Source organism: Pinus tabuliformis, chromosome 8, assembly GCF_031772625.1.
Source record: "Pinus tabuliformis cultivar Carrire ecotype Pingquan chromosome 8, CPIR1, whole genome shotgun sequence".
NCBI classification, from domain to species: Eukaryota; Viridiplantae; Streptophyta; class Pinopsida; order Pinales; family Pinaceae; genus Pinus; species Pinus tabuliformis.
The window spans coordinates 1,763,090,155-1,763,106,917 of record NC_142294.1 but is presented as its reverse complement, the minus strand read 5'-3'; the positions used below and the strand labels follow the sequence as shown (position 1 = coordinate 1,763,106,917).

The following is a 16,763-nucleotide window of genomic DNA, read 5'->3' as shown; positions in this document are numbered from 1 at the left end:
AATTAAAAAATTAAATAAAAAAGAAACAAAAAATTAATAACTAACAGAAATAGAAAATATTAAATCACTACTAAAACACTTATAATAAGATCTAAATTAATCACTTTACAAAATATATATATAAATAAGTAACATAAAATTTTGATAAAAATATACTAATACCAAATCAAAGCAACATGTGGGGCAAGTTGCTTAATCTAAGCATGGATAAATAAGACTTTGAAAAGATTGTCCACCTTTGTGTGCTCGGAAAAAGATTACACTCGTTGATAGTGTTGATGATAAAGTTTCCATTGAGGTAGTTTGGCACAACTCTCCAACTTCACAAAGCCCATCTTTTATTCCACCCTGACATTTTAGTTGCAGTTCTGAGCTATACAAGACAAGCATAAGGAAGAACAACAGTAGAGATCCTCTACAACACTCCTAGAACGGCGTGCATTTAGGTCTCACAAACCCAATACATTGAAGATAGCTGAGCGGACAGATTTGTGATTTGTTAGCTACCTACCAGAGTTGAAGATGAAGCCTAATATTTTGATGGGGAGGTACGCGTTAGGCCGGCTGTTGGGGCAAGGGACGTTTGCCAAGGTTTATTACGCCACAAACCTGAAGACCGGCGAGAGCGTTGCAATTAAAACCATGGACAGAGAAAAAATCGTCCAGATCGGCATGATGGGGCAGATTAAACGCGAAATCTCCGTCATGAGACTGGTACGCCACCCCAACATCGTTCGACTCTACGAAGTGATGGCGAGCAAGTCGAAGATTTATTTCGTCATGGAGTATGTTAAACGAGGCGAGCTTTTCAACCAGGTTGTAGACAAGGGGGCACTGAAGGAAGAAGAGGCGAAGAAGTATTTTCAACAACTGATAAGCGCGGTGGACTTCTGCCACAGCCGAGGCGTGTACCACCGGGATTTGAAGCCGGAGAATTTGTTATTAGACGACAACGGTGACATGAAGGTCTCTGACTTCGGCCTCAGCGCCCTGCCGGAGCAGTTCAGACAGGACGGCCTTCTCCACACAACGTGCGGCACCCCGGCCTATGTCGCGCCGGAGGTCATTACCAGTAAGGGCTACGGTGGTGCCGAGGCCGACATCTGGTCATGCGGGGTCATACTGTTCGTGCTCCTGGCGGGTTACCTGCCATTCCAGGGCGCGAATTTGATAGTGATGTATAACAAGATTTGCAAGGGAGACTACAAGTGCCCGCCCTGGTTTTCCTCTGAAGTCCGGTGCCTCGTCCTCCGGCTGTTGGAACCTAATCCCCAGACGAGGATCACCGTGCCGCAGCTCATGGAGGACCCCTGGTTCCGGCGGGGTTTGAAGCGCCCGCAGGCCGACGATGATGTCGATGCCGGCCTCCTAGATGACGTGGACTCTGTTTTTTGCGTCCCTAAGCCGGCATGTCTGAACGCCTTCGACATTATCTCCCTGTCGCCGGGGTTCAATCTATCTGGGCTATTCAAGGACGAGGTCGTGAAGGAGGAGTCGCGGTTCACCTCGACTCAGCCGGCGTCGAGCATAGTGTCTAGACTGGAGGAGATTGCCAGGCTTTTTCGGTTCAGCTTTAGTAAGTCAAAGGACTGTAAAGTGAAGTTGCGCCGGGGGTCGGAGCAGGGCCGGAAGGGGCATTTGTGTATTGATGTTGAGATTTTCGAAGTCACTCCGTCGCTTTTCGTGGTGGAGCTTAGGAAAACCAGCGGCGATACACTGGAGTACAGCAAATTCTGCAGCCAAGATCTGAGGCCCGGTCTCAAAGACATCGTGTGGACATGGGGCGACTAACACTTAATGATGGTGAATACTTCATCTTATATTTTTTGTTCTTTTGGAATTATGGAGCAACCCTTATCTTGTAACATGTTTACGTGGTTGTTTGGGCCACTTTTCCATCGGACGTTTCCATTCATTATCGGAATTGTTTATAATCGGAAAACTTTTGCAGCGGAAAATCTCTAATCAATAAGTGTATTACTCTGAACTCTGACATGGTCCTTGCGGCCGCACATTTGTCATTTTCTCCGGACGTAGTCTTAACGCGACTTTTTGAAAGTCTTTTTGGCGATTTTTTCCGGTGAAAATCTGGCAGTAATTTATTGAAATCCAAGTTTGATAACTAGTTTCTGCACAATGAAAGCGTCCCAGGGGTTTTTCAGAGTGCTGAATCCGAATATGCAGTTAAAAAACCATTTTAACTGCAACAAATCATGATTTCATCTCAATTTCTTCCGCCGGATTCCGTCACCGGAATCTCAAAAAGTCGCATTATAGACAACTCCTTTTCTCCGCGCCCCTTAGCGGGGAACTCTGGGCATTGAATTCAATTCAAGTTACCTGGCTACATCTGCCCTGTGCAAAACAACAAATGTATAGTGTTAAGTCATTTTTTTAATTCGGTGAAAAAATTTATTATAATTAAGTTATCAAATTAATAGTAAAACTTAGATTAAAATGATACATATTAAAATTTCAATTTGGCGTGGGACATGCTCAGCAAATTTATATATAAATTATTTTTTTATCTCTTTTGTCACCAGATTAAAATTATACATACTAGAAACTTGGCGTGGGATGTACTCATCAAACTTATATATAAATTATTATTTTTTATCTCCTTTGTCACCAGGTTAAAATTATACATACTAGAAACTTTGGCGTGGGATGTACTCATCAAACTTATATATAAATTATTATTTTTTATCTCCCTTTGTCACCAGCCATATGAGTGAAAAAATATATCTTTTAATTTTGACAAGTGTTGCGGCGATTGCTTTATTTTAATTTCAAAAGTGATGATCGTCACACTCTCACTAACTTCATTTACATAAGTAAATTATTTTTAATGATGGGAATTTTTATTTAAAATTACAAAATTATTAATATTAATTTATGGAAAAGTTAAAATTAAATTTAAATTTATAAATATTAGTATTTTTTTTTTTCTGCGTAAATACTAATTTTATTAAAAAGAGAAAATTATGTACATAGAGGTCGAGATCTTAGAGGGGGCAGATGTCAGCCCTCAGCCAGAGATTCAGAGACATACATTTCAGGTTTTTTGCCGTTTTCGGATTACAGACTTCAAAAGATTTTGTGTTAGACCATGACTCACCATGAACAAAAAAGACAAGATAATACCCATCAAACCCATAGTTGTAACTGCAAATAGAGAGCAGGTTGGGTAGCGCCACTAGCTTAAACAAGAACATAAACCACACACAGGACCAGAGACCTAGAAACGAAGACACACAGCAAAAATTACACAGAGCAAAGGCAAGAGTGCCACCCGTCGGTGATGAACCAGCCTTAGTCTGCATGCTGCGGAGAGTCGGGCATGTCCTTATCCACCTGGCTAGACGAAGCGACCCAGGTGACGAAGCGATTGTCATCAATTCCTTCAATGCCCCCTTCAGGAGTAGTTACCAGGTTGAGAATGCTGCCTGCACGATGAGTCGGTCCACAGGCAAGAATCTCGTTCTATGTTGAGTCGGTTGGATGCAGAGGCGCTTCAGAAACAGGGGTGTCAACCTGCATATTGTCAGCGTTAGACACCACCCCTCCATATTGTCCTGTTATATAAACTTTGCTATAATTAAAAACAAAAATGAATATACTTACTTGGTTAGTTTTAATTAAAAGTATTATAAAATATCAATAATCCTACTCTCAACTTCGCTATAATTAAAAACAAAAATGACTATACGTATTTGGTTAGTTTTAATTAAAAGTATTATAACATATCAATAATCCTACTCTCATTGTGCTAGTTCAATTTGTTGTTGACTAGAAGATGTGGTAAAAAAATTTCCATTCTCACTCTCAACTATAAATAAAATATTTAAATATTAATGTGAAATAACATAATCAACTTTTAAAACAATAAAACAATTAAAAGTAAAAATAAAAATAAATCACTTTTGGGTATAAGAAAGATGTATAATTCTTATACTTTTTAAAAATATTTTGATACGGGACTTAAGTAAACTATTTAAATATCATGCTAACTAATTATGCCAAATACATTCTTTAAGGGGGTGAATTCTGAAGGACCTTTTTTATTTGTCGAAGGCTGCTCACAATTGGCTATGTGTCTTCTAAGATGGCCAACCTTTCATTGTCAGTTGGCCATTGTTGACAAACCCTCATAATATGAAGAAGGCATTCACCATGAATTTGCAACCTATCTCTCCTCATCTAAATCGCTCTCAGACGACTCGCTTAGAGTAATTCTATCCCGAGTTGGTTTAAGAGCTCGCTTAAAGTCAACCTATCCTTATCCTCTAGTTCATTATCCTCAGTTAGTTTAAATAGCTCACTTAATGCCAACCTATCCTTATCCATTACAAACAACTTGCTTAAAATCAAACCATTCTCATCTGCCTTAGTCAACTTGCTTAGAGTTGGTCCATCCTTATTGAGCTTAAGGAGCTCTCTCCAAGCCACCCCGTCCTCATCTTCCTCAAAAAAATCACGTAGATCTAGTTTGTCCTCATCCACCTCAAACGACATGCCTAAATTTGGCATATCCTCATCCAACCCACGTGTGAGTGTAAATTCTTCTATGACGAATTCTTTAATAAATTTGAAATCATCTAATTCACTTGCGGTAATGGGGAAATCCTTCGCTACCTACTCTTTTGTGACAAGCAATAATTTTTGTTCGAATTCTTTCAATACAATATCCAAAATTTCTTGCAAAAAGTCCCAAAGGTCACTTAAAAGATAAAACAAAGTCATTTGGGTTCACAAAAAAATAGAACGTAAATTTATACATCAAGCACATTCATGAGAAATGAGTAAAGCATGTAGTTGTTGTTACTTTATTTTGTACAATTTGCCTTTAAGAAGTGAGACATCCAAGAGGGCTTTCTTCTATTTTTTTTGTCTTTTCGATGGTGACTCTCTATTTGTGCTTTTGAAAAGATTTCTAATAACATTCTTTGTTAATGTAATGAGGATTCATAGGTTCAATATCATAGAACACTGGAGTAGCCTTTTGTTTGGAACCCAAAATGGAAACCAATTCAAACAAGCACCATTTCGGTTTAGCATAATGATCCGAAAAAATGACGACATGAACGTAGGCACTTTTAATGGTTTCTTTGATTGTAGTTGTTGAATCTCCCTTTGATTGAAGAAGACTTCTTGTCTGCAATCATTACTTTTGAATAGATTATAAATGACATTGGCAAGGCCCTTCTTGACATTGATTTCCCTATGATTTATGAATATGTCATATTGCAACTCGTTTTATCTCCATTATAAGTATCCCTACAAATAGAAACAGATGTGGTCTCATATCGAAGTTCGGGGACCTATTTCAACTGTGAGAGAGATTAATGAAGCAATGCAAAAATATTGACAAAACTGAGCAAAGGACTAGGATAGTATTTAAAGAAATATACCAAAACAAATTGGATAGGATTGATGTAGTTGGATTATTTCTAATTTGAGAATCATATATGATGCATCAAGGGATCAAACTAATATGAGACAATCTATTATAATAAAAAAATTAAGCATTCCAAATCCTATAAGGATGTTGAAGCACTTACAATGAATTGTGACAACGTTATTCTGACAAAATTTCCATAAGAATTTTGTCTTATGAATTTGTTAAGAGCATTGGACTTAAAAACATGCTCATAAATGAAGTCGTTTCCTAAGTGCTTTCGTGACTTAACCAAACTCTAACACATTGTCTTGACAAAGTGCAATCAATTGGATACATTGCCAGATTCTTTTGGTAATATGAACAATTCCAACAAATTGAGTTGTTTGAATACTAAGATTTGAAGAGGCTTCCAAATTCCTTTTTTAAGTTAAACAACCTCCAATAGCTTCAGTTGATTATGTGTCAAGCTTTTGAGAGCCTACCACATTCCTTCGGTAATTTAACTAAACTCCAACATATTCAACTATCTAATTTCCCAACTTTGAAGGGGCTTCCACAATATTTTATAATTTAACCAACCTCCTAGAAATCAAGTTGTCTCGGTGCCTTTCTTTGGAAAGGTTTCAAAATTCCTTTTGTAAACTAATTAAACTCCAACATCTTGAATTGGAGTATTGCATTAATTTAGCCATGTCAAGTTGTTAGGTTCCTATACCAATAGGTGTCATATATCATGATTGACTTAGTTATCTCTGAAATATGTACATACCTTTGCTTCTGTGTTATGAAACCAGCTCAAGAAAAGATAGAAAAGATAGATCAACGCCTTAGAATTCAGCCTCTTCGAGGGGGCAACCTCCTTTACATTACATAAAATGAACAATTCTCGGATGATTCAAATGACAAAACCTCCTTTCTATATATAGGAGTCTATGGAGTCACAATATAATCCAGCCGACCTAACAATAATAATATAAAGCCACAAAAATAACAATAGAGGGATTCTATGGGCACATTAATAACAATATGGGGGCAATGGGGGCACAACAATATAAATAAGGGGTATAACTACAATAGTAATGGGGTAATCACTAGTATTATAGGGACCCAACATGCCCCTCTCCTTCAAAAAAGTGTTGTCCTCAATGCTTGAGTAGTTCTGGATACTTTTGCATAAAATTCTCATCCTCCCATGTGGAATCTTCAGCGGATAAGTTCTTCCACTTGATAAGGTACTCTGAAATTGATCGATTTCGTAGCTGTCGAGTTCTTGTTTCTATAACTGCTTCCGGTTCCAATATAATTTTTCCTTCCTCGTCAAGTTCTGGCAATATTGTTTGAACTGGGAGCTTGTCGCCTATAACCTTCTTTAAACATGAAACATGGAAAACTGGGTGCAATCGAGAAGCTGCAGGAAGCTCCAATTTGTATGCCATAGTACCAATCTTTTGCAACACCTTGTACGGACCATAATACTTTGGTGATAATTTATTATCCTTCTTAGCTTGCTTGAGGGACATTTGCTTATATGGTTGTAGCCGTAGGAATACCCAATCACCTACATCAAAACTTCTTTCACTGCGATGTTGATCTGCCTGTTGTTTCATTCTATTTTGTGCCAACACGAGGTTATCCTTTAAGAGTTGGAGGACTTGTTGTTGATGTTCGATGTGATGTTCCACTGCCTGAACCTTAGAATTTTCTCTTAAATATGATGTGATGGATGGTGGTTGATACCCATAAAGTGCCATAAATGGGGTCATTTTTGTTGCTGTATGAAAGGAAGTGTTATACCACCATTCAGCCAGAGGCAACCATTTGACCCATTGTGTCTGTTTATCAGATACAAAGCAACGAAGATATCCTTCCAAACATTTGTTTACTATCTCAGTTTGCCCATCAGATTGAGGATGATAAGATGAGCTATGAGCTAACTGAGTACCAAGACAAGAAAATAATTCTGTCCAAAAATTTCCAGTGAAAATGGGATCTCTGTCACTTACAATAATCTTTGGGTTTCCATGTAGCTTTTGAATTGTTTCCATAAATGCAGTAGAAACTGTACTGGCTTTAAATGGATGTGATAATGCACAAAAGTGTGCATACTTGGTAAGTCTGTCAACTACCACCATGATGACACTCTTTCCCTCAGACTTGGGTAAACCTGTGATAAAATCCATTGAAACCTCCTCCCAACGTTGGCTTGGAATGGATAAAGGTTGTAATAGACCCGGTGTCTTAATTGTTTCAACTTTATTTTGTTGGCAAACCAAACATTCTGCCACAAACTTTTGAATATCTGATTTAAGGCCATCCCAAAAAAATTCCTTCTTAACCCTGTGGTAAGTTTTTAAAAATCCTGAGTGCCCTCCTAAGGGAGAAGTGTGCAATTCCATAAGAATCTTTTGTTTTAGCTGGGAATTCTTACAGAGGTATAAGCGATCTTTGTACCATAACGAATCATTTTTCCAGCTAAATGTATCAGACGTACTGGAATCTTGTTGTAGCTTTCGAATAAGTGCCCACACTTCTTCGTCATTCTTCCATTCCTCCCTTGCTTCATTTATCCAATCTGGTTGGATAATAGAAATGGCGCACAACAATGCTTCCACATCCTCATCCTTTCTTGAGAGTGCATCTGCCACCACATTTTGCTTCCCTTTTTTGTAGATGATTTCAAAGTCATAACCCAACATCTTTGTGACCCACTTTTGTTGCTCTTCAGAGGATAATCTTTGTTCTAAAAAGTATTTAAGGCTATCATGATCTGTTTTTACCTTGAAGTGTCTTCCCATTAGGTAGGGTCGCCATTTCTTAAGTGCATGGAGTATTGCCAACATTTCCTTCTCATAAATAGCTTTGCTTAAAAACTTTCCCTTGATTGGACGACTTTCAAAAGCAATGGGTCTTTCATCTTGCATTAGAACAACACCAATTCCATTTCCTGAAGCATCACATTCCACAATAAAGGTTTTTGTGAAGTCCGGTGTAGCTAAGACCGGTGCTTGGCACATTGCCTCTTTAAGATGTTCAAAGGCCTTTGTTGCTTCCGGAGTCCATGAAAATGCATCTTTCTTCAATAATGTTGTTAGAGGTGCTGCTATTCTCCCATAATTCTTAACAAACTTGCGATAATACCCTGTCAACCCAAGAAATCCTCGCAGATGCTTTATGGATGTGGGGATTTTCCATTCCTTAATGGCTTTAATTTTGCTAGGGTCTACCTTAACTCCTTCATGAGATACAATATGACCCAAATATTCCACCTCCTGGACTCCAAAGAAACATTTGGATCTTTTTGCATATAATTGTTTCTCCTCCAATAGTTGTAGCACCCTGTCAACATGTTCAACATGATCCTTCCAAGACTTGCTGTAGATTAGTATATCATCAAAAAATACTAACACAAATTTTCTAAGGAATGGTTTGAAAATTGAATTCATCAAACCTTGAAATGTTGAAGGTGCATTGGTAAGGCCAAAAGGCATGACCAAAAATTCATAATGACCCTCATGAGTTCTAAATGTCGTTTTTGGAATGTCTTCAATCTTCATTCTGATTTGATGATATCCTGAACGAAGATCCAACTTGGTGAAGTAAATTGATCCATGCAATTCATCCAGTAATTCATCAATGACAGGAATGGGGAACTTATCTTTAATAGTGAGCTTGTTGAGCTCCCTATAATCTGGACACATGCGCCATGATCCATCCTTCTTGTGCACCAATACTACTGGAGCAGAGAAAGAACTTTGACTCGGTTGAATTATACCAGCCTCTAGCATTTCTGCAACCATACGTTCAATTTCACTTTTTTGGACATAGGGATATCTGTACGGCCTGATGTTTGGAGGAACACTTCCTGGAATCAGATGAATAGCATGATCATGATCACGCATAGGTGGGAGACCTTTGGGAGTCTCAAATACCTTGGAATGATTGTCCAGGACTTTTTGGAGATCTGGAGAAATAGATGATTTTAATGTGGAAACATCTAGCGAACATAATTGTGCAATTACACCTCTTTGCTCCTTTTTTAGAAGCTTTGTCATACCATTAGAGCTGATTATCTTTCCTGGTTTCCCTGCAATACCCCTTAATTCAACTTCCTTTCCTTCCACAGAAAATTTGATGAAAAGTTCTTGAAAATTAAAAGCTATTGTACCCAAGGATTGTAGCCATTGGACTCCTAGTACAACATCAACACCTCCCATTGGAATGGAAAGCATTGGGCTAGGTATTCTCCCATGGATAGCTTGATATTATGGCACTTTCCAGAGCAATTTATTGTTCCTCCATTTGCAATCATCACTTGACACTCTGGTGCTGGATATAGGAAGCAATTCAATTCTTTTGCTACCCTACAATGAATAAAATTGTGGGTGCTTCCTGAATCAATCAACACTATCACCTTTTTCTTCTTGATTTGTCCTTCTATCTTGATGGTTTGAGGAGTGGTAATTCCCGCCAATGCATTACAAGATATGGTCGGATTTATTTGTTCTTCATCTAGGCTTTGTTCCTGGAGTATATCCTCTTCTTTTGACCTTTCTTGCTCCTTTTCTTCTTCCTCTTCACAATCTATGTAGAATAATTTCTTCTCAGCACACTTATGACCTTTAGTGTATTTGCTATCACAACTGTAACAAAGCCCTTTTGCTCTTTTTTCTTCCAATTGTTGTGGTGTCAACCTTATAGGTTGTGGAAGACTAGGGGCAACAACACTTCCGTCTTTATAGTTGTGAGTGGTATGCTTCCTGGTTGCCATAATTTTGCTTTCCATTTTTCTTGCTAACCTGAATGCCTTCTCTAATGAATCAGGTTCCCAAAGGCGAACATCATGTTGGATATTATCCTTTAAAGACCCTATGAACACATCAATCCTATGCTCCTCTGGAATATCTTTTACCCTTATGTTCAATTTTTGGAACTCCTCAATGTGCTCCATTATTGAACCCTTTTGTTTGAGACTTATCAATTGGCTAAAAAAAGTGTTGCTTTTTGTATCCTCATAATGTGCTATCAATTCTTCCGTAAAAATTGCCCAAGTGATAAATTGTTTACGAGAACAAAGCCATTGATACCATACAAACTGATTTGGTTCCAAATATAAAGTTGCCATACGTACCTTTTGTGTGTTTTGCACATTATTGAGATCGAAGAACTGCTCCATCTGTAATATCCATGTGGCGGGATCCTTGCCATCAAACTTCCTCATATCGATTTTTGGAATATGGTGGGTCTTCGATCCAACATTAGAGTCTATGGAATCATGATTAACATTTCTTTTGTTCACATCATGAGTTTCCTTTACAACCTTTCCACCATTAGTAAGTATTTCTTGTAGAAAATTTGTCAAATCTGTCTTCAAATCTGCCATGTCTGTCTTCAAATCTGTCCTCAAATCTGTCTTCAGATCATCCATCTTAGCTTCCATGCCCTTTATCTTAGATTCCACGCCATTTATCTTAGCATCTATTAGCTTTTGTGAGCATGACATTTGTTGCACTTGTTCTTGTAATTTTGATATATCATGTAGCATTTCTTCCTCTTCTTCATGAGTCATGCTAGAGCTTTCAGGTTCCTTACTAGGTGTTTGCATTTTCTTTCCTCGGGGCATCAATTACCGATAATAATTCTTTACTATGCCCTTTGAATTCCTTCAAACCAAGCTTATGCAAAAATAAAAAATAAAAACTACACACCTTTTTTTACTTTGTAGAAGCCTGATATTGAATCTGATGTATCTCTGTAATTTTGAATCATCCAGTTCTGAAATTGTTACCTGTAGTAGCCTTCTATGTCCTCTTTCCAATGCCACTAGTCTGATCCAAATTGGATTCTCCAAGAAAGAGTTATGCACAATCTCCCGCAGTGACCTGATTATAGACTAGTTCAGTAGAGCGAACTTGTATGAAGTGCCACGTGTCACTGTTTTAACCTTTGACTCTGAAAAATATATAAATGAAAACTACAGTCCGTCCTCTTTCTGTACCTTCTTACGAAATTTCAATCCGATGCTCAGAAAGAAAGTTATGGCGATTTTCCCCAGGTCACCTATTTTGAGTGTAATTCAGGAGTCTGCAAAAATACCAACTTCCTAAGATCATATCTCCGAAAATATCGCGCTAAAAGCTCTGAAATTCGGACCCAAGGTTCAGTGCGATTTCTTCTCAAATGGGTTTTTTTTTGCGACTTCTGAAACATCACAGAAAAAAAGTTATAGCGAAAATTCCACGATGACCTGTTTGGAGCAGCGAAACCCTAGAATCCAAAGCTCTGATACCAAATGTTATGAAACCAGCTCAAGAAAAGATAGAAAAGATAGATCAACGCCTTAGAATTCAGCCTCTTCTAGGGGAAACCTCCTTTACATTACATAAAATGAACAATTCTTGGATGATTCAAATGACAAAACCTCCTTTCTATATATAGGAGTCTATGGAGTCACAATATAATCCAGCCGACCTAACAATAATAATATAAAGCCACAAAAATAACAATAGAGGGATTCTATGGGCACATTAATAACAATATGGGGGCAATGGGGGCACAACAATATAAATAAGAGGTATAACTACAATAGTAATGGGGTAATTACTAGTATTACAGGGACCCAACATTCTGCAAATGTTTTCCATATTTGTAAAAAATAAAAAAAAATAAAAATGTAAAGAGGGTATGTCCTAGAAAAAGAATAAAAGGACAAAAAGAATGAAATGGTCAGAAAATAAATAAATTAATTAATTAAATAAAATAAATAAAAATAAATAAATAATTGAACCCCAAGAAAAAGAAAAAGACTAGGAAAGTGTGCAAGTCCAAATGTCACTACTATTTTACTTGTTGTACAATAAAACATTGTGTGTAGCTTGTACTTTATGCCACACTCCATGGTAACCAAACAGTTTAATCTTGGTTATTCCATGTTTTGAATTTCTATGTCTCTAGATAGAGAATAAATATCTGACCAAACAATGTAATCTTGGCAGATAAGTAGATAGGTAGAGTGAATAAAAGGAGCTCAACTACTTTTTTTTTTTTCTGAATGCGACTAATTCTATTATCATACAAAACAGAGATACATATAGATTACAGTGGGCAAGGCTATGAAGTTTTGCCTATCAGCCCTTTCCTTGCCCTGCTTCCAGTTCCAAAATTGAGCAGATTCAAAATTGGAATTTGTTGCTTGACCACTGAAGACACATTAACGAAACACATAGTAACTGAACAGACACCAGGGCCATGGACTAACCCGTACAAAGACCGACAGACACCTGGACTATTACAGCCGACACAAGAACAATTACATTCGACACTTGAACAATTAAAGCCGACACATTGACAGAGGTGTAGATATCGCTTGGCAGAGTCATACATTGAGAACCCAAGAAAAACAACAGAGGTTACCGGGGGCGAGTTCATTCGTCATCGGTGGTCTGGGGCGCCTCTTCAATTCGACATCCGAAACGGAGAGTATCTTCGGAGTCTGAGAGCTGGATGACCGCGTCAAGGCTCCCTTCTTGTGCTGGCTTGCTTGGACCAGCAAGCGTTGAAGGGTCGGCAGCATGGTCACAGTTTGAAGCTGGGCGCGCAAGGTCAGAACCGAGCTCACGTCCAGGGGCCAACCAACTGGTTCCTACCCCAACCGGAAGGCAAGCAAAAGGGGATTCCTCTCTGCTAGAGCGAGGCCCCTCCGATAAAGGCTCTGCCTCTGTGTTCTGAGAAACGCCCGGCTCAATCGAAATAGAAACAACCAGAGTGGAATTAGCTTGAGGGCAGGGGAGCCGATACCTGAGCATTGGGAGCTCCTGCTGACCCTCCTCTGAACGTGGGCTTCTGCCATCATAACCACCATCCTCCTCATTGCTGCCTTGATACCTCTGCGGCAATGATGTTACTTCGATGGAGGAGGAGGGCGAATTGTAGTTTTGCTGCTGCGTGAGGGCCCTGCCTCTGGTTCCCCCTCGTCTGCTGCCCATCCGCGGCCGCTCCCTCGGCATTTCTGAATGCGGCCTTACACAAGCACCCTGAGCTCCTCCCGCTATGAAAAACAACACAATCTCAGCACAGTTGCAGGGTGTGCTCTTTCCTAGCTCAGAAACCAGCGTAACGCACGTCAAATCCTTACGCTCATTGCCTTCTGAGCAGAGTAGGGCCTCTGCACATTGCTTGCCCATATTCCTCTGTACACTGAACCCTCTCTCATTTAAACGCTCCACTGCATCGATCTCCATCCCCCTCCCTCGAGCTGAGAAGATAGGCATTAATGCCTTCGGCTGTCTAAGTTCATGCGGATTAATATCCCGCTTAGCGTGGTACCTCTTGACGCCGCGGGCCTGCCACCTGCCCACGTGATGGCTCACGCCATTACCACGTTGCCACTGCACCCGCATCCGGGAGGGTGAGATCCTTCTGCGCCAGAGAGATGCAGTCATTGTTAAGCTTGTCATCTTCGGAGGTATCCAGGGATCCTGCAAAGTATAGAATGCACTGAGAAGCACCTTGGTTGGCGAGTCTATCAGCCACGTTGTTCGCTGTTCTTCTTATGTGCTTGAAGGTTAAACTTTGGGGAGTTTGTAGCTTTTCCTCCAAAGATTCCAGCCTGCTTAGTAGCCTCCAGCTCGTGGCTACCTTGACAGCTGGCGTACCTGCCTGTATTCTTTGGGCAGCATTGATAAGGATTAAGGAGTCTCCCTCCACTTCCAAAGGGAAGTATCTGTTCTGTTCTGCAAGGCATAAGCCCCTCCATAATCCTTCTAATTCAGCTACATTGTTGGTGTCTTTGCCCAGCGAGCCATAGAAAATCTGCATTATTTCTCCTGAGTGATTTCTGAAGAGTCCTCCATAGCCCGCGAGCCCTGGATTGCCTTTGGCTGCACCATCAAAGTTTAACTTGTAGGTAGCATAAGCTGGAGGGGACCAGCTGGAAGGAGAGGCACTGCTGTTAGAGGTTCGGGTATTTTCCTTCGGTATTGCTGAGAGGTTTATGTTCCATGCCTTCAGAATCCTGCATTCCAATGGGGAGTCTGGCATATCTGTATCCGACCAAGATTTGATGGCAAGTGTTTCTTGCAGATGTTTGTTTAAGATTAGCCATAAGGCCTCGATGGACCGGGAAGAATTGTTGAAAATTCTATGGTTTCTTTCCTTCCAAAGAGTCCAATATATGAATCCTGGTAAGAGGCTCCACAGAGAGTTGAGAAGCTGACTCTTGAAGGGGGATTTGACCCAATTCCTTAAATTCTCGGTTATATCTTCTGTCCTGGCTTCTGATCTCATGTTGCAACTTTCAACTTTCCTCCATATTTGCGCTGCTAACGGACAAGTTTCCATGAGGTGACCGATTGTCTCAGAGTGAATGTTGCAATTCGGGCATCTTGATGGCCCTACGAATCCGCGCTTTACCAGGTTGTCCCATGTGAGTATTCTTCTTTTGCTGAGCAGCCATAGGAAGGTAGAGATTTTGGGCCATATTCCTGGTTGCCAGATCTTTTCCCAGATGGGGTCCTTATTGAGCTGATTTTCGGAATATCTGAGCTGGTGGGCCTCTTTGGTGGTGAATGTACCTTTAGGCTTATGGCCCCATCTGAGGCGATCCTGTAGAGTAGAGTATCGAATTCTTCTGAATGATAATTCTTGATCTATGTCCTCATAAGATTCTCCTAGCCAATCTCTCTGCCAGAGACTGGCTTTCTTCCAGGTTCTGAAGTCGGTGCTTGCGGAATGTTGCCAAAATTGATTAACATGAGTAAGGTGTGCTTGCTGCATCTGCTCTTGCCAGAGGGGCTTGTGAAAAACTGTGGCGAGCCTGGGGAGCTGCTGCCACGAGTCCTCCCAAAATCTTGCTGTAGTGCCGGAGTGTATTTCCCAGAAGCTATGTTCTTGAATGAACTTGCTGTGTGGTTTGGCTGCGTTCCAAATGGGTGATCCTTGAGTAGTGGAGTTGATTCGGATTAAATCAGTCCATTGACTGCCTGGTGCATATTTGGCCTGCCATATTTTGGCCCAAGGTGAGTTGGGCTTGGTGATCCAATTCCACCACAATCGAGCTCCCATAGTATTGTTGCTCTGGATAGGGTCTCGTAAGCCCAGGCCCCCTTCTGACTTGGGTTTGCAGACGTCCTGCCAATTTACAAGCGCCCATTTTCTGTTAAGGCCCGATGACCCCCAGAGGAAGTTACGCTGAAGATTGCGAATAGATTTTAGAATCCATTTTGGGGCGGCCAAAAGAGAAAAGAGGTACAATGGCATGGCCTGAAGGACCGATTTGATTAGGACAAGCCTGCTGGCAATGTTGAGAGCCCGGAAAGTCCACAGGGAGAGTTTGGATTCTAGCTTATCTAGAAGAGTCTGCCAGGAGGAATGCTTGATAGCTGCAGCGGCTAGGGGAGCCCCTAAGTAGGACGACGGAAGCTTGGAAATAGTGAATTGCAATATTCGGGCTATGTTCCTTTGAGTGGAGGGGGGGGTGTTAAAGAAATAGAGCTGGGATTTCGATGCATTGATGGAGGTACCTGAAGCTTTGGAGAAAATGGAGAGCAGGGATTTAAAGACAGAGGCTTCTTGTGAAGATGGGTGTCCAAATAGCATGGTATCGTCAACAAATTGCTGGTGGGATTGAGGTGGAAGGCCATGCACAGAGATGCCTTTGAGCATTTGAGATGAGACAGCGGCCTTTAGCAGTCTACCCAGCCCTTCTGCCATAAGGACAAAGAGGAAAGGCGACAGAGGGTCCCCTTGTCTTATGCCCCTAGATGGCCGAAAGGGATGAGAAGGAGAACCATTTAACAGAACCGAAAAGCTTGGAGAGGAGATCAAATTGGTGATCCATCTTGTCCAAGTGTGACTGAAGCCAAAAGCTATAAGCATTTTTTGTATATAGTTCCAACTGAGCTTGTCAAATGCTTTGGATAAATCTAGTTTTAGAAGCATACCTGGCTTTTTTAGAATCTTGAGAGAGTGAATCACCTCATTTGATAAGATGATGCCATCCATGATCTGCCGCCCTTCAACATAACCTGTTTGTTCCGGCGAAATGAGTAAGGGTAGGAGAGGTTTGAGCCGATTTGCTATGACCTTGGTGATGAGCTTGTATATGACATTGCATAAAGCAATGGGTCTGTAGCTTTCCGGCTTACTTGGTTCAGCACATTTGGGGACTAATGCTATAAAAGTAGTATTGAGAGCTGGAAGAATCCAATGCATGCTTCTTGATTCTTCCACCAGCTCCCAGACCTCTTCTTTGATTAACTCCCAGAATTCATGGTAGAAATTGGCGGTGAAACCGTCTGGCCCAGGGGCTTTGCCATCCTTGAGCTGGTTCATCGCTTCTTCAATTTCTTTTAGAGATGTGGGCTGA

General features: G+C 40.4%; 1 protein-coding gene across 1 annotated transcript; it reads left to right on the top strand.

The window, feature by feature from the left end:
• Window positions 1–395: 395 nt before the first annotated feature.
• On the top strand, window positions 396–2,067 carry LOC149243183 (CBL-interacting protein kinase 2-like). The gene has a single exon (XM_089367770.1). The coding sequence runs from the start codon at window positions 523–525 to the stop codon at window positions 1,789–1,791; it is 1,269 nt and encodes a 422-aa protein (XP_089223896.1). The 5' UTR covers window positions 396–522; the 3' UTR covers window positions 1,792–2,067.
• Window positions 2,068–16,763: the final 14,696 nt, after the last annotated feature.

Excerpts from the sequence above, each read along its gene's own strand:
- LOC149243183 (XM_089367770.1), top strand. The coding sequence starts at position 523 with ATGAAGCCTAATATTTTGATGGGGAGGTACGCGTTAGGCCGGCTGTTG.